A 22,185-nucleotide genomic window follows, 5' to 3' on the forward strand; every position below is an offset into this window, starting at 1 on the left:
CCAAGCATCCACTACTCTCTCCGTGAAAAAATACTTCCTGACATTTTTCTTGAGTCTTCCCCCCTTCAATCTCATTTCATGTCCTCTCGTTCTACCATCTTCCCATCTCCGGAAAAGGTTCGTTTGTGGATTAATACCTTTCAAATATTTGAACGTCTGTATCATATCACCCCTGTTTCTCCTTTCCTCCAGAGTATACATGTTTAGTTCAGCAAGTCTCTCCTCATACGTCTTGTAACGCAAATCCCATACCATTCTCGTAGCTTTTCTTTGCACCGCTTCAATTCTTTTTACATCCTTAACAAGATACGGCCTCCAAAACTGAACACAATACTCCAGGTGGGGCCTCACCAACGACTTATACAGGGGCATCAACACCCCCTTTCTTCTGCTGGTCACACCTCTCTCTATACAGCCTAACAACCTTCTAGCTACGGCCACCGCCTTGTCACACTGTTATCGCCACCTCAAGGGCTCCTGTGCTAACCCAGCTGTAAGCAGGCAGTGCCGGGTACACTCCAGCACTACAAAAATAATTATATTTTTGTAGCGTCGGATATGATGGCACAATAAGGGTGGGAAGAACCACCGGGTTGCTGCAGTAGCGCGGTGGTACTTCCTATTTAGCAAGTGGTAAGCCCGTATTGGGCTTAATGCCATTTAGTAAAAGGGGCCCTCTATGAATAACCACATGAACTATAGATGCCCTCTCCACATAGCACAAAACTATTGTAACTCTACCAAAATGTAAATTGAAAGCCACTTTGAACCGAAACTTGTTTTTGGATAATATTGGGATACAAGAATGCATAAATATATAACTACAATAAATAAGTGCAACAGTCTACATACGCAATGAAAATTTACAACTTTCTAAACGATATAGACAGAATCAAAGTGCACTTACCTTGCTTCCTCAATTTAAACAGAAAAGTCCCCTGAGCAGGTCGGGACTTCTGTAAAAAAAAAAAAAGGCAGAACAATGAAAAATAGCAGATATCCACAATCCTCTGATATCCAACCTAGTAGAAGTAGGTAGTTTTGTTATCAGAAGTCTGTGGATATGCCTCTTTTTTGTTTGCAGAAGTCCCAACCTGGTCAGGGGACTTTTCTGTTTAAGCTTGAAGAAGCAAGATAAGTGCACTTTGATTGTGTCTATATCATTTAGAAAGTTGTACATTTTCATTACTTATGTAGACTGTTGCACTTATATATGTGGAGCAGGGTTTTTTTTGCCAGTGATGAAGAGATTTTAGCTCTGAAGGGGTTTCCCTGGAGCTCTTTGAGCCTTTTTCCACTCACTATTAATAATACACTAGTAAAAGAGGCCCGTTTTGTAGAGAAATGAAACGGGCGCTAGCAAGGTACCACGCCCCCCTCCTTACCTCTCCTCCAAGGTCCAGCCCCCCTCCCCTCCAAGTTCCATGCCCCCCTTCATCCCTCCGTCTCCTCCGAGTTCCAGGCACCCCGCCCCTTCAAGTTCCAGGACACCCACCCCTCCCCAGGACACCCTCCTCCCCTCCCCTCCGAGTTCTACGCCCCCCTCTCCTCCAAGTTCCAGACCCCCGCGCCTCCCCCCCCCCTCTCTGTCTCCACTCCAAGTGCAAGTACGATCTGTCCTCCGGCAGCCCCTTACCTTCCAGCGTGCTGGCTGTAATTTAAAAATTGTTACCTCGGGGTCCAGTGTCCGCAGTGGAGGCAAGCGGCGCTTCAGCCTGCCTTTCCATCTGTATCAGCTCTGCCTCTGGTCCCGCCCTCATTTCCTGTTTCCAGAAGGGCAGGATCGGAGGCAGAGCTGAGACAGATGGGAAGGCAGGCTGAAGCGCCGCTCGCCTTCACTGCGGATGCCGGACCCCGAGGTAAGAATTTTAAAATTACAGCTGGCATGTAGGAAGGCGAGGGGCTGCCGCAGGACAGGTCGTGCTTGCAGTCGGAGGGGAGACAGAAAGAGGGAGGGAGGCGCGGGGGCGTGGATCTTGGAGCAGAGGGGGGGCATGGAACGGAGGGAGGGAGAGGGGCCTGCAACTTGAAGGGGAGGGGGGTCCTGCAACTCGAAGGGGAAGGGGGCCCTGCAACTCGGAGGAGAGGGAGGGAGGTAGGGGGGCATGGAACTCGGAGGGGAGGAGGAGAGGGGGGCCTTGAACTCGGAGGAAGGACAGGGGGAGGGAGGGGGCGATTGTGTACTCACTTTGAACGTTGTGTGGCTGGCTGGTGCTGGCTTCCCTTCTCACTTCCCATTGGTCCGCCCTCTGATGTCATCGCCAGGGTGGACCAATGGAAAGTGTGTTACGAACCCAGGCATCCAGACGGAGGTGCAAATTATTATATAGGATAAGATTATATAGGATTAGTGGATGTCTAATGCAGATTTCAATCTAATTGAGGATTTTATTTACATTATATTTTGTATACCACAACTCTGCTACCCAAACTGTGTCCCTGGGAAAGCCTTCATGTAGATTGCATAGAAGTGCCTGCAACCTTCTCTATGCATATTTTTTCCATGCATATACTCTCATGTAATTTTATAAAACGCTAATCTGTGTTAAACAAGCTTTACACATGGAAAAAGTTTTTAAAAACCTCTTAAAAAGCACCACAGTACACCTGGAGGAGTGCAGGCTGTCGCAAAGCCGAGACTAGCCCAATGGATCAGGTCAGGTGTTTGCCTTCTGATACCTCACCTTGAGCCGGCAGTAGAGGACAGTGAGGATGATTCCATAGACGAACAGGATTGCATCAAGAACATAGCAGATCTCAGGTTCCCTTAGAGCCTCTGGAAACAAGGGAAAGTTTCAGATGACATTTTATTAACAGCACCTGAAATTACCTAACAAACACCCCTCTCCCAGGCCCCACCAAACCCCAGCAGGAGGTATAAAGTAAAGACTCTCAACTGATCACCCAGTCATGCCCTAGAACTGTAGTTTCCAGCGGTTCTTCTGTTGTGACACACTTGGTTGAAACAGCCTGGCAAAGTTGTGTCTCAGTAGGGTAGCAGGAGATGATGTATTATTAGGGATAGTGGGTAAGGGGTGTGAGCAGTGACTGATGATGTATGCGAGGTCCATGTGTATCAGTGGTATGATGTGTACAGCTATCTACATGTACCTAGTTTAGCTGTTGATCTGTTTAGGGGGAGGGGTATGGAGTGATATTGTGCGCAGTGTGTGGAGGTGTTGGGGGAAGTGTGTGTCAGGAACATGTGTGAGGATGTTGGGGGGGGTGTGAGTGATGATGGGTACATTGGAGGTGTGCTATTGTATATATGCATGATGGGACATATATACAGGGGACATTGGGAGTATAAGCGTTGGTGGTGAATGAGTGTATATGGATGTGTAAGTGGGGTATGGGTATGTACTACTACTACTAATCATTTCTATAGCGCTACTAGACATACGCAGCGCTGTACACAATATATGCAGGTACTTTCTCTGTCCCAAGAGGGCTCACAATCTAAGTTTTGGTACCTGAGGCAATGGGGGGTTAAGTGAGTTGCCCAGAGTCACAAGGAGCTGCAGTGGGAATAGAACCCAGTTCCCTAGGATCAAAGTCCGCTGCACTAACCGCTAGGCTACTTCTCCACGTAAGAGAATGTGGGTGTCCCAGGGGCTTAGCCAAACAACAGATTTTGGGTGGGCCTAGGCAAGAATTGGGTGGGCACCAAGTGTTCTCTCCCCCCCCCTCCCCCCCCAAAAAAAAAAATTATCTCAGCTGGTGGGAAAACGCTTCTTTCCACCTTGGCAGCAGGCATGCACTGAAAACTGAGCATGCGTAGGTGCCGGTGTTGTGGAGAGTTGCATGTTCGTTACCATCAGGGGGAAATCTTCAGCTGGCGGAGCTTGGGATTCCCACCAGTTACCACTAAACATGTGCTACTGTTGGGTGGGCCTGAGCCATAAATGGGTGGGCCCTGGCCCACCCAAGCCCACCTGTGGCTACGCCACTGGGGTGTCCTACATTCGTTCTGTTCCTCCCATTTCCTTGAGCTCTTCTCCTCTTTGCCCTCCCCACCATTCCCAGCCACCCTCATTCTTCCTTCTTGCACTCTCTCTTGTCATAGGGGTGTGTACATGTTGGGAGGCAACATGTGTGTGTAGCTTTGGGCATGTAGATTTCTCTTTCCCTTGAATGATGCGACCTCACTATAAGTATCATGTGCATTGTGCGGTTCTGGTCACTGCATCTCAAAAAAGATATAGCAGAATTAGAAAAGGTACAAAGAATGATAACCAAAATGATAAAGGGGTTGGAACTCCTCTCATATGAGGTTAGGGTATGACTGTGGTCTAGAAAATCCTAAATCAAGTGAAATGGGTAAACGTCAATCACTTGCTTACTCTTTCAAAAGTACAAAGACTAGGGCACATGCCATGAAGTTATATAGTAATGTTATAATGCCGTTATATCGCTCCATGGTGCGACCGCACCTTGAGTATTGTGTTCAATTCTGGTCGCCGCATCTCAAGAAAGATATAGTGGAATTGGAAAAAGTGCAGCAAAGGGCGACTAAAATGATAGCGGGGATGGGACGACTTCTTTATGAAGAAAGACTAAGGAGGCTAGGGCTTTTCAGCTTGGAGAAGAGACGGCTGAGGGGAGACATGATAGAGGTATATAAAATAATGAGTGGAGTGGAACAGGTGGATGTGAAGCGTCTGTTCACGCTTTCCAAAAATACTAGGACTAGGGGGCATGCGATGAAACTACAGTGTAGTAAATTTAAAACAAATTTGAGAAAAATTTTCTTCACCCAACGCGTAATTAAGCTCTGGAATTCGTTGCCGGAGAACGTGGTGAAGGCGGTTAGCTTGGCAGAGTTTAAAAAGGGGTTAGACGGTTTCCTAAAGGACAAGTCCATAAACCGCTACTAAATGGACTTGGGAAAAATCCACAATTCCAGGAATAACATGTATAGAATGTTTGTACGTTTGGGAAGCTTGCCAGGTGCCCTTGGCCTGGATTGGCCGCTGTCGTGGACAGGATGCTGGGCTCGATGGACCCTTGGTCTTTTCCCAGTGTGGCATTACTTACAAATAGAAAATATTTTTTCACTTAACATATAGTTAAGCTCTGGACCTCTTTACCCGAGCAAGTAGTTAAAGCAGTTAATGTAGCTGGGTTTAAAAAAGGTTTGCTTAAATTCCTGTAGGAAGAGTCCATAAACCCTTATTAAGGTAGATCTGGGGAAAGCCAGTACTTATCCTTGGGATCAGTAGCATAGAATCTTGCTATGTGCTTCTAGGGATTCTGACAGGTACTGTTGGAAGCAGGATTATTTGATTTGACCAGTATGACAATTCGTCTGGTATGTTACATTTTCCCCTGTCCCACTGCAATCACTCCCTATTTACTTTCTGTACCCTTTGCCAGACTCCCTCCTTCCCTGCCACCCCTCCGTGCAGACTTCCTCTCCTCTTTCTCCTGCCATCTTACACTGTACTCTGTCTACTTTCCCTATTACTTCCTTTCACTCCCTCTCTTTCTATCTACCCTCTGCTGCACGTCTCATATTCCGCCAGAACCGATATACTCATATCACCCCTCTCCTCAGGTCACTTCACTGGCTTCTGATCAGATACCGCATTCAGTTCAAGCTTCTCCTTCTTACCTACAAATGCACTCGGTCTGCTGCCCCTCACTATCTTTCTACCCTCATCTCCCCTTACGTTCCCGCCCGTAACCTCCGTTCACAGGATAAATCCCTCCTCTCAGTACCCTTCTCCACCACTGCCAACTCCAGGCTCCGCTCATTCTGCCTCGCCTCACCCTATGCTTGGAACAACCTTCCTGAGCCCTTACGCCAAGCCCCCTCTCTGCCCGTCTTCAAGTCTTTGCTTAAAGCCCACCTCTTCAATGCTGCGTTCGGCACCTAACCCTTACCGTTCAGTGAATCCAGACTGCCCCAATTTGACTGTCCCTATCGGACCGACCGTTCACTTGTCTATTAGATTGTAAGCTCTTTGAGCAGGGACTGTCTTTCTTTGTTAAATTGTACAGCGCTGCGTAACCCTAGTAGCGCTCTAGAAATGTTAAGTAGTAGTAGTAGTACCCTGCCCCCAAGCACTCTCCCAATCCCCCTCCTTCCCCTCTTCTCTTTTCTCAGTTTGCACTTTATCCTTTCCTAGTGCTCTCTATCCCTTATTATTTAGGGGGTTAGGTGACTTGCCAAGGGTTACAAGGAGCTTTAGTGAGATTTGAACCAGGCTTCCCAGGTTCTCAGCCTACAGCTCTCATCGTTGGGCTACCCGCCCCTGCACCTACTCCTCCCTTCTTTCCTTTTCTCTAACTCTTCCCTGATGCTCTGCTTCTCATCCATAGGCATCACTACAGGGAGGCAAATGCCACCACCAAAAAAGCATTGCCATACCTCTGCTACCTCACCAAGAATCAGCTTGCTCTGGCATCACATCCCAACTTTCCTCTTCCCTCATCAATTGGTTCTGGTTTCTCTTTCCTCCACCATAAGTTTTCAAACATACATAGTAACATAGTAGATGACGGCAGAAAAAGACCTGCATGGTCCATCCAGTCTGCCCAACAAGATAACTCATATTTGCTGCTTTTTGTTTATACCCTACTTTGATTTGTACCTATGCTCTTCAGGGCACAGACCGTATAAGTCTGCCCAGCACTATCCCCACCTCCCAACCACCAGCCCCGCCTCCCAACCACCGGCTCTGGCACAGACCGTATAAGTCTGCCCAGCACTAGCCCCGCCTCCCAACCACCGGCTCTGGCACAGACCATATAAGTCTGCCCCGCACTATCCCCGCCTCCCAACCTCCAGCCCTGCCTCACACTACCGGCTCTGCTATCCAATCTCGGTTAAGCTCCTGAGGATCCTTTCCTTCTGAACAGGATTCCTTTATGTTTATCCCACGCATGTTTGAATTCCGTTACCGTTCACGTCTTGCTGTTCCCGGCAGTGATTAGATCTGGATTTCACAACTGCCTTTTGCCACAAGGACATGATGCAGCAGAGTGGAAGACCTGAGCTGCTGGCAACCCCAAGAAGTTTGTAAACTTGGGGGGGGAGGGGAGGAGGACGAGAGTAGGGAAAGATATTGACCCTACAGGAGGGAACAGGGGTGGGAAGGAGGAGAGACATTATCACAGAGGAAAAAAGAGAGGGAGACACACTGCCCATGAAAAGAAGAGAAGAGAAGAAGGGAGAAATGCTTCCCATGAAGAGAAGGGAAGAGGAGGAGGGGAGAGAAATGCTTCCCATGAATGGAAAGAGATCTGTAACAGAGTGGACACCCGGGAAGGAGTGGAAAACATGAAAAAGGATCTGAGGAAGCTAGAAGAATGGTCTAAAGTTTGGCAATTAAAATTCAATGCGAAGAAATGCAAAGTGATGCACTTAGGGAATAGAAATCCTCGGGAGACGTATGTGTTAGGCGGGGAGAGTCTGATAGGTACAGGCAGAGATAGGGATCTTGGGGTGATAGTATCTGAGGATATGAAGGTGACGAAACAGTGTGACAAGGTGGTGGCCGTAGCTAGAAGGTTGTTAGGCTGTATAGAGAGAGGTGTGACCAGCAGAAGAAAGGAGGTGTTGATGCCCCTGTATAAGTCGTTGGTGAGGCCCCACCTAGAGTATTGTGTTCAGTTTTGGAGGCCGTACCTTGCGAAGGATGTAAAAAGAATTGAAGCGGTGCAAAGAAAAGCTACGAGAATGGTAAGGGATTTGCGTTACAAAACGTATGAGGAGAGACTTGATGACCTGAACATGTATACTCTGGAAGAAAGGAGAAACAGGGGTGATATGATACAGACGTTCAAATATTTGAAAAGTATTAATCCGCAAACGAACCTTTTCCGGAGATGCAAAGGAGGTAGAATGAGAGGACATGAAATGAGATTGAAGGGGGGCAGACTCAAGAATGTCAGGAAGTATTTTTTCACAGAGAGAGTAGTGGATGCTTGGAATGCCCTCCCGTGGGAGGTGGTGGAAATGAAAACGGTAACAGAATTCAAACATGCATGGGACAAACATAAAGGAATCCTGTTCAGAAGGAATGGATCCTAAGGAGCTTAGCCGAGATTGGGTGGCAGAGCCGGTGGCGGGAGGCAGGGATAGTGCTGGGCAGACTTACACGGTCTGTGCCCTGAAAAGGACAGGTACAAATCAAGGTAAGGTATACACAAAAAGTAGCACATATGAGTTTATCTTGTTGGGCAGACTGGATGGACCATGCAGGTCTTTTTCTGCCGTCATCTACTATGTTACTATGATAGAAATGTGCCCATGAAGGGAAGGGAAGGAAAGAAAAGAAAAGAGGGGAGAAATCCTGCATATGGATGGAAGGGTAGGGAAGGGATGGAACATGGAAAACTAGATAACTCTTGAGGCAGAAAAACGGAAGAAAGCTGAACATGAAAGATCAGTGCCAAACACAGATATAGAGCAGGAACTGAAGAAGAAAGAAAATGAGAAAAATAACAAATGAACAGGAAGCCCTGGAAACAGATTAAGAACACAGACAGAGGGAAGCAGAACCTGGGATCAAGATGATTAGAATAATAAAATCACCAGAGAACAGTGGTAGGATAAATGATTTCATTTTCAGTTTAGTGACTGAATTATATATCAGTTGTAAGAATTTACATCTGTCAGTTTTAGTTTGCACAATACTGGAGGACATACATTTCTTTCGATTTCCATGGTGTTGCACAAGATGCAGAGTCTGGTATCTTCAGTTTCAGTTTTTTTTCTGTGGTTCTGTATTTTGTATCAGGTGAGAGTCATGTTCTGCATCTGTGACTAATATGAAGGAATCTGCTAGCATGTAGTGTCTATAGGAATCTGTAACAGTCTTGCTTGTTCCAGTTTTCCAATAGTAGGTATATTGATGCTCTAGGTCTCAGTGCAATATATATAGCATCGTCTTTTCATAGGTAGGTTAGGGCTGTTATGGTTTGGTAAATTTCCCTATATAGGTTTTGAATGTCTTCTTGCAGGGTTTTGTGTTATTTTGCAAAACGTCTGGCCTGTTTGAAAATTTTAAATGCTCAGGCCTCATGGTCTCCACACAAACAAAAACCCATCTGCTTTAAAGAAAGTGTCTGACAGTGGAAGGACAATTTCCATATTTTTTATATGATGAGTTGTAAGGGGGGTTGCATCGTTGTTGGGGAATATGGAGTTTATGATACAGAACTGGAGCTTCAAGGTTTATACTGAAATTCTGATCAGTCCTGTAGAGGATCCAAACGCTATGGCTACATAGACACATTTGTTGAAGGATGTTATGAATTATAAAGGCAATTTTAGTAGGTAGTTAAAACTGGTTGGAGGGGGAGGGTTTCTTTTATGCACAGAAGACTGTGGTGTTTTATTGCTAATTTAAAAGTGGGAAAAGCAGGTTATGATGTACAGAAATGTCATTTTGACTTGCCCTCCTACATACCTAGCTTGCCTCCCTATTGCCACCCCAAATATTTCTGTCTAGCGATACCACTGATCTCACCTCTCTCTCCTCTGTAATCCCACCCCTTACCTTATACTCCTAACCTTTCTTTCCTCATTGACAACTACCCTTCTTCCTTTTTGGTCCAACCTCTGTTCACCTTTCCTGCTCTCTAACCTGTCTCTTAAGTTCCTCCCTCTAGCCTCTCCCCTTCTCTTCCCTTATGCGCCATCCCTTCACTGGGAACCAGGAAACCCCCCTGGCTCTTCAATACCCCCAGGGCCGGTCAAACCCGGTAAGCGGGGTAAGCACCGCAGGGGGACGCCTGCCTTCAAGGGCGCTGCTGTGGCGCTGTGCCACCATACTGCGCCGCCCTTGGGCTTTAATTTACCTCCATCCCAGCAGCCACGTCATTTGAAAGCCCTGCCCCATTTCTAGCCTTCCCTCCCTTTGTGAGTTCGTTCCGCAGAGTCCCGCCTTCTGACGTCATTTCCTCAAGGGCGGGACTCTGAGGGAACGAACTCACGAAGGGAGGGAAAGCTAGAGACGGGGAAGGGCTTTCAAATGACGCGGTTGCTGGGACGGAAGTAAATTAAAAAAGACTTAAACCACGCAGGGAAGAAAAAGGGGGGTGTTGGGGGGGAGAAGAGGGCGGGCAGGTGGCCATAGATGGGGGTGAAGGAGAATCGCTGGACAGGGGCAGGGTGGGAGAAGAGAGAAAGGAGATGCGGGGGGGGGGGGGGCGCCGCGTGCGCCCGCCCCAACTCATAGTCTGCAGGGGGGCGCCAGAGACTCTAGGACCAGCCCTGAATACCCCTTATCCTCTTTTCCTGCCAGCAGGACCAGGGGACTTCCGCTAGCTCTTTGCAATGGAGTGAAGCATATGCATCTTTTTGCACATGTACAAACTAGCAAACAGATGTATACAAACGGATAGACAAACAGACATAAACCCTCTCCATTAAGCACTATTGTTTAAGCAAAACATGCCTAAAAATCCTAAATAACCTTGTTAAAAATGCAGAGAAAGTAAACTATTCTTAATAGAGAAATTACTTAAATTTCAGTAAAGTTACTAGATTTTATTTCTTTCTCACAGATGTTTTAATTTTTGCTTACTCCGTCAGTGATAAATCTGGACCTGACTGCTGCACACATTTTTTCAGCATGGGATGGAATGGAAGGTAAATTCATAGTAAACTTATTGTCAACATTGAGAAGTGTTATGTATTCTGGAGTCTGTACAATGCAGAGCTAGGATTTTATTTTATTAATAGCATGATAAAAACATGGCAGTTTCCATTACACATAAAATAGGCAAGTTATGCTGAAAAAGAGAGAGACAGGAAGAGGAATGAAAGGCGAAGGGTGGGTGGAGAACAGAACGAAGAAAAGTGACCCCTTAGGTGTCCTTAGCAACATCAACCAAAGGCCACTTCAAAAGGAAAGATGAACATAGGGCTTATGTACCAGTACAAGGACTTTGAACTTTAGAGATGCTGTGGCAGGAAGCCAGTGTTTCTGCTTCAGAAGAGGAATGACATGGTCATAGCAGCAAACATTAAGAAGGAGCTTGATATGAAGTTGATTGAACAAGTTGAAGACAGTTCACAGAGGAAAGTGGAAGACCATTATAATGTGCATTGCAATCGACCAAGAATATTATAATGGGAAAGGGGACTTGATATACCGCCTTTCTGAGGTTTTTGCAACTACATTCAAAGCGGTTTACATATATTCAGGTACTTATTTTGTACCAGGGGCAATGGAGGGTTAAGTGACTTGCCCAGAGTCACAAGGAGCTGCAGTGGGAATTGAACTCAGTTCCCCAGGATCAAAGTCCACTGCACTAACCACTAGGCTACTCCTCCACTAGCAACATTCCATGTAGAATCTCAACTAGGCTGGGATTCTGGAATCTTGTTATTCTTTGGGGTTCTACATGGAATGCATTGGAGCCGACTCTGTGGGTGCTGTGGGTGCTTGAGCACCCCCAATATTGGAAAGATTCCTTGTATGGGTCCAGGGAGGGATTATTTCCATTGGGCTTAGCACACCCAATAATTTTGAAAAGTTGGCTCCTATGATGGAATGTTGCTACTTTTTAAGATTCTGCATGGAATCTTGTTAATGGGACTTAATATACCGCCTTTCTGAGGTTTTTGCAACTACATTCAAAGCGGTTTACATATATTCAGGTACTTATTTTGTACCAGGGGCACTGGAGGGTTAAAGTGACTTGCCCAGAGTCACAAGGAGCTGCAGTGCCTCTGTATCACTCCATGGTGTGACCTCACCTTAAGTATTGTGGTCAGTTCTGGTCACTGTATCTCAAAAAAAGGTATAGAGGAATTAGGAAAGATTCAAAAAAGAGCAACCAAAATGATAAAGGGGATGAAACTCCTCTCATATGAGGAAAGGCTAAAGAGCTTGGAAAAGAGACGGCTGAGGGGGGATATGATTGAGGTCTACAAAATACTGAGTGGTATAGAACGTGTAGAAGTGAATCAACTTTTCATGCTTTCAAAAAGTACAAAGACCAGGGGACGCTCAATGATATTACATAGAAATACTTTTATTTTTAAATCATGTTTATTGATGTCAAGGAATAACAAAGAGCCCCCTTCCCCCTCCCACCCCCTAAAAACACTGATCAGAAGGTCTGGGTTCTTATGACCCCCTGACAGAGAATTTCAAAAGAACACTATTAGAGAAAGTAAAAAAGGGGGGAAAAACCACTTACATTGACTTCACTCAAAGAATATTTAAGCTCTGGAACTCAGTGGTTAGCATAACTGGGTTTTAAAAAGTTTGGACAAGTTCCTGGAGGAAAAGTCCATAGTCTGCTATTGAGATAAGACATGGGGAAGCCACTACTTGCTCTGGGATTGGTAGCAGTGCCATAGCGAGGGCTAATGACACCCGGGGCGGGTCGCCGCTGCGCACTCCCCCGGGTGCAGCACGGCGTGACCCCCCCCCCCCTCTGCAGCGCACCACCCCTCCAGAGCGAACCCCCCCCCCCCCGGACTGCATTCTTACCTGCGCAAGGGCCAATCCGCCCCGAGTGCCCATCACGCGGAGCTGCGTCGTCCCCGCTGGTTCCCTGCTCTCTCTGCCCCGGAACAGGAAGTAACCTGTTCCGGGGCAGAGGGAGCAGGGAACCAGCGGGGCCGGCACCCCCCGAGCGCGTGTACCCGGGACGACCGCCCCCCCTTCCTACGCCACTGATTGGTAGCATGAAATGTTGCTACTATTTGGGTTTCTGCCAGGTACTTGTGCCAGGATTGGCCACTGTTGGAAGCAGGATGCTGGGCTATATGCAAACATACCAAGTCATACGCATTTGGTGTGCGACACACGCATTCAGCCCAATTATCCAGCACACATGCCAAAGCCCCCTCATCTCACACATTCAGCCTCCCACTCAGGGCCAATTTTTGAGTGGGCAAAGGGGGCAGCTGCCACAGAAGAAGGTCATTGGCTCTCCAGGCTCGAGCTTGGGCTGATCTCGTTTCTCTCCCTTTGCCACCTCCTTTGCTGCCGTACCTTTGAGTCTGGGCTCCCGGCAGAGTTGCCAAATGGCAAAAATTTTCCAACCAAATTTGAAGCCAAAAATACCCAAATTCAAATATTAATAAGGTCAATATGAATATTAATAAAGTTGATATGAATATTGATATTGTAATCATCATAATCAGCATCAGCATAATATTATTATTATTAATAATATTTTTTAAAAAAGATGTTAAATGCTTCCAGGTTTCAACCTAATTAATGCTTTTTAAAAAATTGTACTTATAAATAGTAAGTCTGGTTGTTAAGCACTGATTCTCATAACATGATCTTTCTTTTGGTGGCCCTTTACTAGGTGAAAACATCTCTGCACGAATACAGGGTGTCCCTATAACCAATTCCTCAAAATGGCACAATAATTTACAATTTAGAACCAAGCATTTCTCTGATGAAACCAATACATCCATATGCTGTACAAGCCGGCAATGAGCCGTGACAATAGTAACATAACATAGTAACATAGTAGATGACGGCAGAAAAAGACCTGCATGGTCCATCCAGTCTGCCCAACAAGATAAACTCACATGTGCTACTTTTTGTGTATACCTTACCTTGATTTGTACCTGTCCTTTTCCGGGCACAGACCGTATAAGTCTGCACAGCACTATCCCCGCCTCCCAACCACCAGCCCCGCCTCCCACCACCGGTTCTGGCACAGACCGTATAAGTCTGCACAGCACTATCCCCGCCTCCAACCACCGGCTCTGGCACAGACCGTATAAGTCTGCCCAGCACTATCCCCGCCTCCCAACCACCAGCCCCGTCTCCCACCACCAGTTCTGGCACAGACCGTATAAGTCTGGCCAGCACTATCCCCACCTCCCACCACTGGCTCTGGCACAGACCGTATAAGTCTGCCCAGCACTATCCCCGCCTCCCACCACCGGCTCTGGCACAGACCGTATAAGTCTGCCCAGCACTATCCCCGCCTCCCAACCACCGGCTCTGGCACAGACCATATAAGTCTGCCCAGCACTATCCCCGCCTCCCACCACTGGCTCTGGCACAGACCGTATAAGTCTGCCCAGCACTTTCCCCACCTCCCACCACCGGCTCTGGCACAGACCGTATAAGTCTGCCCAGCACTATCCCCGCCTCCCAACCACCAGCCCCGCCTCCCACCACTGGTTCTGGCACAGACCGTATAAGTCTGCCCAGCACTATCCCCGCCTCCCAACCACCAGCCCCGCCTCCCACCACTGGTTCTGGCACAGACCGTATAAGTCTGCCCAGCACTATCCCCGCCTCCCAACCACCAGCCCTGCCTCCCACCACCGGCTCTGGCACAGACCCTATAAGTCTGCCCAGCACTATCCCCGCCTCCCAACCACCAGCCCCGCCTCCCACCACTGGTTCTGGCACAGACCGTATAAGTCTGCCCAGCACCATCCCTGCCTCCCAACCACCATCCCCGCCTCCCAACCACCAGCCCCGCCTCCCAACACTGGTTCTGGCACAGACCGAATAAGTCTGCCCAGCACCATCCCCGCCTCCCAACCACCAGCCCCGCCTCCCACCACCGGCTCTGGCACAGACCGTATAAGTCTGCCCAGCACTTTCCCCACCTCCCACCACCGGCTCTGGCACAGACCGTATAAGTTTGCCCAGCACTATCCCCGCCTCCCAACCACCAGCCCCGCCTCCCACCACTGGTTCTGGCACAGACCGTATAAGTCTGCCCAGCACTATCCCCGCCTCCCAACCACCAGCCCCGCCTCCCACCACTGGTTCTGGCACAGACCGTATAAGTCTGCCCAGCACTATCCCCGCCTCCCAACCACCAGCCCTGCCTCCCACCACCGGCTCTGGCACAGACCCTATAAGTCTGCCCAGCACTATCCCCGCCTCCCAACCACCAGCCCCGCCTCCCACCACTGGTTCTGGCACAGACCGTATAAGTCTGCCCAGCACCATCCCCGCCTCCCAACCACCAGCCCCGCCTCCCACCACCAGCTCTGGCACAGACCGTATAAGTCTGCCCAGCACTATCCCCGCCTCCCAACCACCAGCCCCGCCTCCCACCACTGGTTCTGGCACAGACCGTATAAGTCTGCCCAGCACCATCCCCGCCTCCCAACCACCATCCCCACCTCCCGCCACCAGCTCTGCCACCCAATCTCGGTTAAGCTCCTTAGGATCCATTCCTTCTAAACAGGATTCCTTTATGTTTATCCCACGCATTTTTGAATTCCCTTACCGTTTTCATTTCCACCATAACAGACCCCTCATAACAGAGTACTCCCTAGGTCTTAATCTACTGACAGACTTTAAACACTGCTGCTACTCTGCTTGTGCCTCCTACAAATCTTCTGGATCAGAACCATCTCTCTGCAGCTTTAACCCTGGGTGGGTTGGGTGGGTACACTAAACTGGTCTGGTGGAACTGCTCTGATAGTTTGTATCCAGCATATTCTGTTTGGTGCTACGTGATCAGTGAGTTGACAACACATATACAAGTAGGACTCTTCGTTTTGCATTCATTACTTGGTGTATTTATTGACCCCTGATGCAGACGCTTTTTAGCGTCGAAACACGGCCTGTGTCGGGTCGCTATCTCTGATATAATAAAGACTGTTGGACTCACGTCTCCAGTGGTGAATCGTCTATTAGTCTCTACTTTTGCCTTCTGTGATTCGTCATCGTAGAGAACTTTTCCTGTTCTATATTTTGGAACTAAAAGAAAGAATATTAGCAGGTAAGCCCTTTCCCCTTCCTTAGCATTCCTTCACAATATTGGCAAGATCAAATTAAAATGCTACCAACAATAAAGAACAACATGGATAGAGCCACCGGTCCAGATTCGGAGCAGAGGAAGAGGAGGGGGCAGGGCTATGGGATGGGAGAGGAGCTGTTAAAAAAAAAAAAGCTTGCTAGCCAGCATTTCTTTTTTTTACAGCTCCCCTCCCATCCCGCAACAGCCCGACCCCCCTCCTCTTCCTCCGCTCCCAGTCCGGACCAGTGGCTCCCTCTGGCTCCGAGGTGCTAGCAGCTACTCACAGCTGGGCTGGGCCGGGCTTTAACCAGGCCTTTAATGGAAAAAAATAACTAACTTGACAGTCACACACTCACACAAGGAGTGACACTGGCTGCACATGTTATGGGAGGACATGTTTATCCAGGGGCGTAGCCAGACAACAGATTTTGGGTGGGCCTAGGTAAGAAGTGGGTGGGCAGGAAAACGCTTCTTTCCACCTTGGCAGTCTGCTATGTCCTGTCTGTCCTAACCCTTATCCCTTACTTGTCCTGTCTGTCTGTCATAATTAGATTGTAAGCTCTATTGAGCAGGGACTGTCTCTCCATGTTCAAGTGTGAAGCGCTGCGTACGTCCGGTAGCGCTATAGAAATGATAAGTAGTACTAGTAGCTAAACATCGTTTGACATCCACCTTTGTTTCTTTCTATGAAGCTGCCAGCTCAATGAACATTCAGTGCTCTGTGCATCATAAGGAGCACCATAGGTAAGAATAAATCTCGAGATACAGTGGAATGTTACAATGTTGGAATGCCTAGAATTTACCTTGGCAAACAGCAGAATCATTTTGAAGTACTTAACAAAATTCTACCTAATGGACAATTATAGCATTTGGAAGAAAACGAGCATGAAAGTAGATATTGAAAGGACAGGAGGAGCTGAATGTTACTCCTCGACTAGGTTGTCATCACACAGTAAAAGAAAGTAGCATGTGATTGAAGCTGAGGGCTTCGTTCCTTTTCTCTCGCGGCTCCTTATGCCTGGAATAAACTTCCTGAGCCTGTACGTCTAGCTCCATCTCTACCTGTTTTCAAATCTATGCTAAAAAACCACCTTTTCACTGCTGCCTTTGGCTCCTAGCCATTACTCATTTGCCTCCTCCTTGGTCCTTCTCACCCAGTACTTCCCTCGCCCTTAATTGTCTTGTCTGTCTGTATTATTTTAGATTGTAAGCTCTATTGAGCAGGGACTGTCTCTCTATGTCAGGTGTTCAGCACTGCGTGCGTCTGGTAGCGCTATACAAATGCTAATAATAATAATATTTTTGCATGGAATCTATTCTCCAGCTTGAGCGCACTTTTTTACCAATCAGGGGAAGCTTCCAGGAAGTGCGAGGGTTAATCTCTGGACCTAACAACTTCTAGGAACTATGGTGCCCAGTCTACCTTAAACCCAGTCTCCAGTACAGAGCAAAAAGCCCTGAGTAGAAGATAAGACTTTCTGTCTGGGTGAGCCACCATCAGCAGATTCTAATCTCTTTCCTCTTCCTACAGCTTTGTTTTGTTAAGATCCTGTTCACTGATTGGTTTGGGTTTGCTTCAGGGAGAATGAGGGTGAAATAGTGTAAGGAGAAGAGAAATGCTGAAACGGGAAGAATGCGTCAAAAAAGAGAGGGTCCAATAGTACGCAAAATACAGCAAACAAAAAGATGCATAAAATGGCCTCCAGAACTGGAACAATGATACAATCTTGAAGGAAAATTTCCCATTTAGCAAATACCTTAAAAGAACCTTTAGTGGCCTTATCCTTGGACGCAGAGAAAGTGTTTGATAGAGTGGAATGGGATTATTTGTTCACTACTTTAGACTGGTTTGGCTGTCCTCCAGAATTTCAGAATAAAATTAAAACTTTATACACTAATCCTATAGCTAGAATTATCTATACCATTTCACTTAAACGTGGCACTAGGCAGGGTTGTCCCCTCTCTCCTTATCTCTTTAATATAGCACTAGAACCTCTCCTAATAGCAATAAGGGATTGTAACTCTATTAAGGGCATTTCATATAAAGGTCTTGAGCTCAAGTGTTCAGCATATGCAAATGATGTCTTATTATATCTCTCCAGTGGCGTACCAAGGGGGGGGGGGGCGGTGGGGGCGGTCCGCCCCGGGTGCACGCCGCTAGGGGGTGCTGCGGCGCGCGCCTGCTCTGAGTTCGCGCGTTCACTGCAGCTCCCTCTGCTCTGCCCTGGAACAGGTTACTTCCTGTTCTGGGTAAGAGGGAGCTGCAGCGAACGCGCGAAGTCAGGGAACTCTGAGCAGGCGCGCGCTGCAGCACCCCCCCCCCCAGTGGCGTGCACCCGGGGGGGTCCGTGCTGCATCGGGGGGGGGAGCTGCACTCGGGGGGGGGGGCGCCGCCCCGGGTGTCCGCCCCCCTAGGAACGCCACTGTATCTCTCTGACCCATACGAATCAATTCCTGAACTGTTTAGAGTCATTAATACTTTTTCATGTTTTTCAGGTTAGAAAATAAATCAACAAAAGCCAGAACTCCTCCCTCTAAATTCTTATTCTCATTCTGATATCGCAAGCTCTTTTGGTCTGGTTTGGGCTAACCCAAAACCTATGTATTTAGGAATAGACTTGTATCCCTCTCTGAATGATACAATTCAATTTAACGCTGAATCAATTAAAAATTTTCTCAAGTTGCTATTTCACTCCTGGCATCCGCTCTCACTATCCTGGTGGGGTCGTTTGGAAACCATCAAAATGATGATTTCTCCTAAAATTAACTACATACTGAGTATGCTCCCCATAATCTTCCCGTCTCCTTTTTGTTCTCAATTAGACAAATTATTTAACACTTTTTTGTGGAAAAATAAGTCTCCCAGAATTGCTATTAAGAAACTCAAAGGAACTAAAGACTGGAGGCCTGCTTTTCCCAGACTTTCTTAACTATCATAAATCCTTTATCTCACAGCAAGGTTGTAACTGGTTCTTTCAGAAAACTGATCATAAACCAACCTGGTTATTATTTGAAGAAATTATGGTACATCCATTTTCTCTTTCATTGTTATTGTCCTCTTCTTCTTTAACTTCTCAGATGACTGATCCTGTATTTTTTTGCTACTGTTAAATCACTCCTTGAATTTGATAAGCTACTTACTGTGCCTTTTTCAACATCTGTCCATATGTCATTATGGTATAATCCACTTGTTAGAATCAACAAACTTCCTTTCTTATGGAAAGAATGGATTGATAAGGGACTGTGGACTCTCTCAGATATAATTCTCGAAGATAAGTCTCTTCGATCCTTTGCCGAGCTGATGGAAACATTTACCTTGCCTACTACTGCATACTTCAAATGGCTACAGCTGACTCGCTGTATTGCTGCTTCCCCTGGATTTAAACAACTGTCCCCTCGACAACCCTCTCTGTTCCACACTGCTCAATCTCTGCTTATAGAAGGTCATGCTGCATCAAAAATCTACAAAATGTTTGCTAAGTCAACCTTCAACTTTAATGTAGTGCTACAGGAAATCTGGCAATCAGATACTGGACAATCTCTCAATAGAACTCAATGGACGCATTTTTGGCTGAAGGTCATGAAACCTCTGCCTTCGGCTTCAGTTCTTCAATCTATGTTTTTCTTATATCAACTGGACGCCTCGCAAATTAGAAAGAGCTCAACGTCTTCCCTCCGACATGTGTTGGCACTGCTCTCAAAAACAGGAACTTTACTACACATGTTATTTGAATATGAACTCATAAATAACTTTTGGCAATCGATCTGGTTCATAATTCAGAAAATCCTACTGCTAGATTGTGTGATATCTTCTTCAATAATAATCTACAAGTCGTGCGCTCAGCAGATTAATCTCACAACTTCTCAAGCACAATTGCTGGATATCTTACTTACAAAAGCTCAAAAGCACATTCTACTCAACTGGAAATCGGCGCATTTGCTTAGCTCACACTTCTGGTGGACTTCTGTCTTACAGTACAAAAAATTGGAATTCTCTTTGGCTGAGAAGCAGCATGCAATTCTTTCTAAAAAGGCAATTTGGGAACTATTGGAACAATACTTACAATCTCTTTAAATGACTACATGGTCCACTTTACTTTCAAGAAGTTTTAATTTCATTGAATATCTTTTTTGAAAGAAGTTTTTTAATATCCAGAAGACAACTATCCCCCTATACAAAAACTTTACTTTTTGCCTGTCTGTGATGCAAAGATGAAAGACAAACCATCTGAACCCCGAACTATGGAAAATCTAGATGTATCTGCTCTACTTGAGCAATCACAAGAAGAAGCTGAATTTAGATCTACTTTGTTGGTATCTTTTGTCTTTCTTATGGATAAAGAGGCTTTATTGAGACACTATTTAAGACAAATTTCCTCTACTACATTTATGGGGGAAAGAGTTCAAATATTCCCGGACGTATCAAGATCTAAGCAAGAAAGGAGGAAAAACGTTTGGCTTATGAGACAAGAGACAATGCAATTGGGGGCAAAATTTCAACTAATTTTTCCTTGTAAATGTGTAGTATATTATGAAAATAAGACATACCATTTCTTTGATCCCTTGCAACTTCGATCATCTTTAAATGCAAGAGTTCCTAAGCCGCCATAGGATTCTTTAGATGGACTTGATTTGATTAAGATGTAACATACCCGACGCCTTCTTTTCTACAAATTAGGTTACTTTAATATTGTCCTTACCCTCTATATAAGGTTTTTAAGATTTCAGTCTTCCCACCTTTGAGGACTACGTGAATTTAAATTTATTTCCAGGGGATTATTCCTCATTGTGTTTATTTCTTCTGATTTATCTGTATATTTCTTGTCAAAGTTCAGCTTTGGAATGTAATAGTAAAAAGTGTATAAATAAATATATATATATATATATCTTTTCTTTACACGTTTATGCACACTGTATTAACACTCCTTCCCCTTCCTCTTTCCCCTTTTTTCACCTGTGTTAATGTTCTATATCCCCTTGTTTGTTCTTTAAAAAAAGTGTAATAAAGTATTTTGAAAAAAAAAACATAACAACACATTTTCCATTTAAAGGGACAATTTTATTAAGCATTTTCCATGTGCAAAGCATGGTTTAGACATGGAAAATGGCTCTTATAAATTGCATGGGTGAATACATGAACAGAAGTATGTGTGCTGACAACAGCCCCCTACCCTTAAGCAGAGCTGGGGTAGACTTGCAATGTGCATGTACTGCCTCTCCGTTCTGAACTCTTACAAAATTTTAGATTGCTATTGAAAACCCCTCCTTTACACTTTAGCTTTTTCAGAGATGGCGACTGGTTAAGTGAGAGTGTACCTCCCTATGCACAAGGTCTATTTTATTTTTTTATTATTTTATAATTTTAAGGTATGAATGTGAGTGAATTTAACTTTCCTATCAATTATATTGCCATTCCTTTCACTTATTTTTAGTCTGTATGCCACTTTGCCCTGATTCCAGGAAAGGCGAGTTAGCAAATTCTTAATAAATGATAAAACAATACACACACACACACATTTATTAAGAGCATAAGAACATAAGAGTAGCCATACTGGGTCAGACCAATGGTCCATCTAGCCCAGTGTCCTGTTTCTAACAGTGACCATGCCAGGTCAGAACAGTGGCGTACTGAGGGCGGGGTGGTGGGGGCAGTGCAGAAAGCAGCCGCGCGGCTGTCGGCTCCACTGGTTCCTTGCTCCCTCTGCCCCGGAACCCCCCTGGGGGTATCACCCAAGCCCTCCCTGTGAGGCAATTAATTTGACTCGCACCCAGGACTCAACCCCTAAACCCATTTGAAGTAGAGGCACTTCAGATAGAATCCATAAGCCTAGTCACATACCTGCTTCTACAGCGTTCAGGAGGATCAGGACTATGGCCAGCAAACATGTCCTCATCTTGTCACTTGATAGAAAAATCCTCTTTCCTATGAAATTTTTTTTTTAATGAGTTTAACTAATTCAGCCCCTGGTATTTGAGGCGAGTGGACCAGTTGCAAGAAGCAATGTGGTTGTCTGATCACTCTTCCGGTGTTCACGTCAAGCTCTTCTCGGACTATTCTTGGTTGAGTCAGCGAGAGTCCGAAACCACAGAGGAAATGAGAACACTCGCCTTCCTCAAACCCAGCTGCTCTATTTAGCCCTTTTTGCAAAAATAAAAAAATAATAATTTTTGAAAGCTCCAATGCAGCGATTTGGCTTAAAAAGAAAACATGAAAAGAAAAAATTAACTCACAGGGAGGGTATCCGAGAAGTTGACACCGGGACACAATTCCACCCCCTCCCCTCCCCGGACAGTTCCCATCCACCAATTCCCTCCTAGGTCTTTTCCCCTCTGACCAATTCCCACTCAAGGAGGACAATTCCGTCTTAGGACTGTCTCCCCCCCCCCCCCCCCCCCATCCCATTTCCCAGTCTGTGAAGTTTTTGTTACTGGTATGTACAGTGGTGTGCTGGTAAATTTTTAATAACAGGTTCTCTCCAC

At 46.2% G+C, this 22,185-nt stretch overlaps 1 protein-coding gene across 1 annotated transcript in view; it reads right to left on the reverse strand.

Annotated features, from left to right (window-relative positions):
- The window catches only part of FCER1G (Fc fragment of IgE receptor Ig), a 67,459-nt gene extending 45,737 nt beyond the window's left edge, over positions 1-21,722 (reverse strand). The window contains exons 1-2 of the mRNA XM_030188083.1: positions 21,545-21,722; positions 2,685-2,776 (exon numbers count right to left, since the gene is read on the reverse strand). Of these exons, the coding sequence (XP_030043943.1) occupies positions 2,685-2,776; positions 21,545-21,599 (147 nt within the window). The 5' untranslated portion in view covers positions 21,600-21,722. The remainder of the gene's footprint in view (positions 1-2,684; positions 2,777-21,544) is intronic.
- Between the last annotated feature and the right edge of the window lie 463 nt (positions 21,723-22,185).

The sequence above is a fragment of the Microcaecilia unicolor genome, chromosome 14, assembly GCF_901765095.1.
Source record: "Microcaecilia unicolor chromosome 14, aMicUni1.1, whole genome shotgun sequence".
NCBI classification, from domain to species: Eukaryota; Metazoa; Chordata; class Amphibia; order Gymnophiona; family Siphonopidae; genus Microcaecilia; species Microcaecilia unicolor.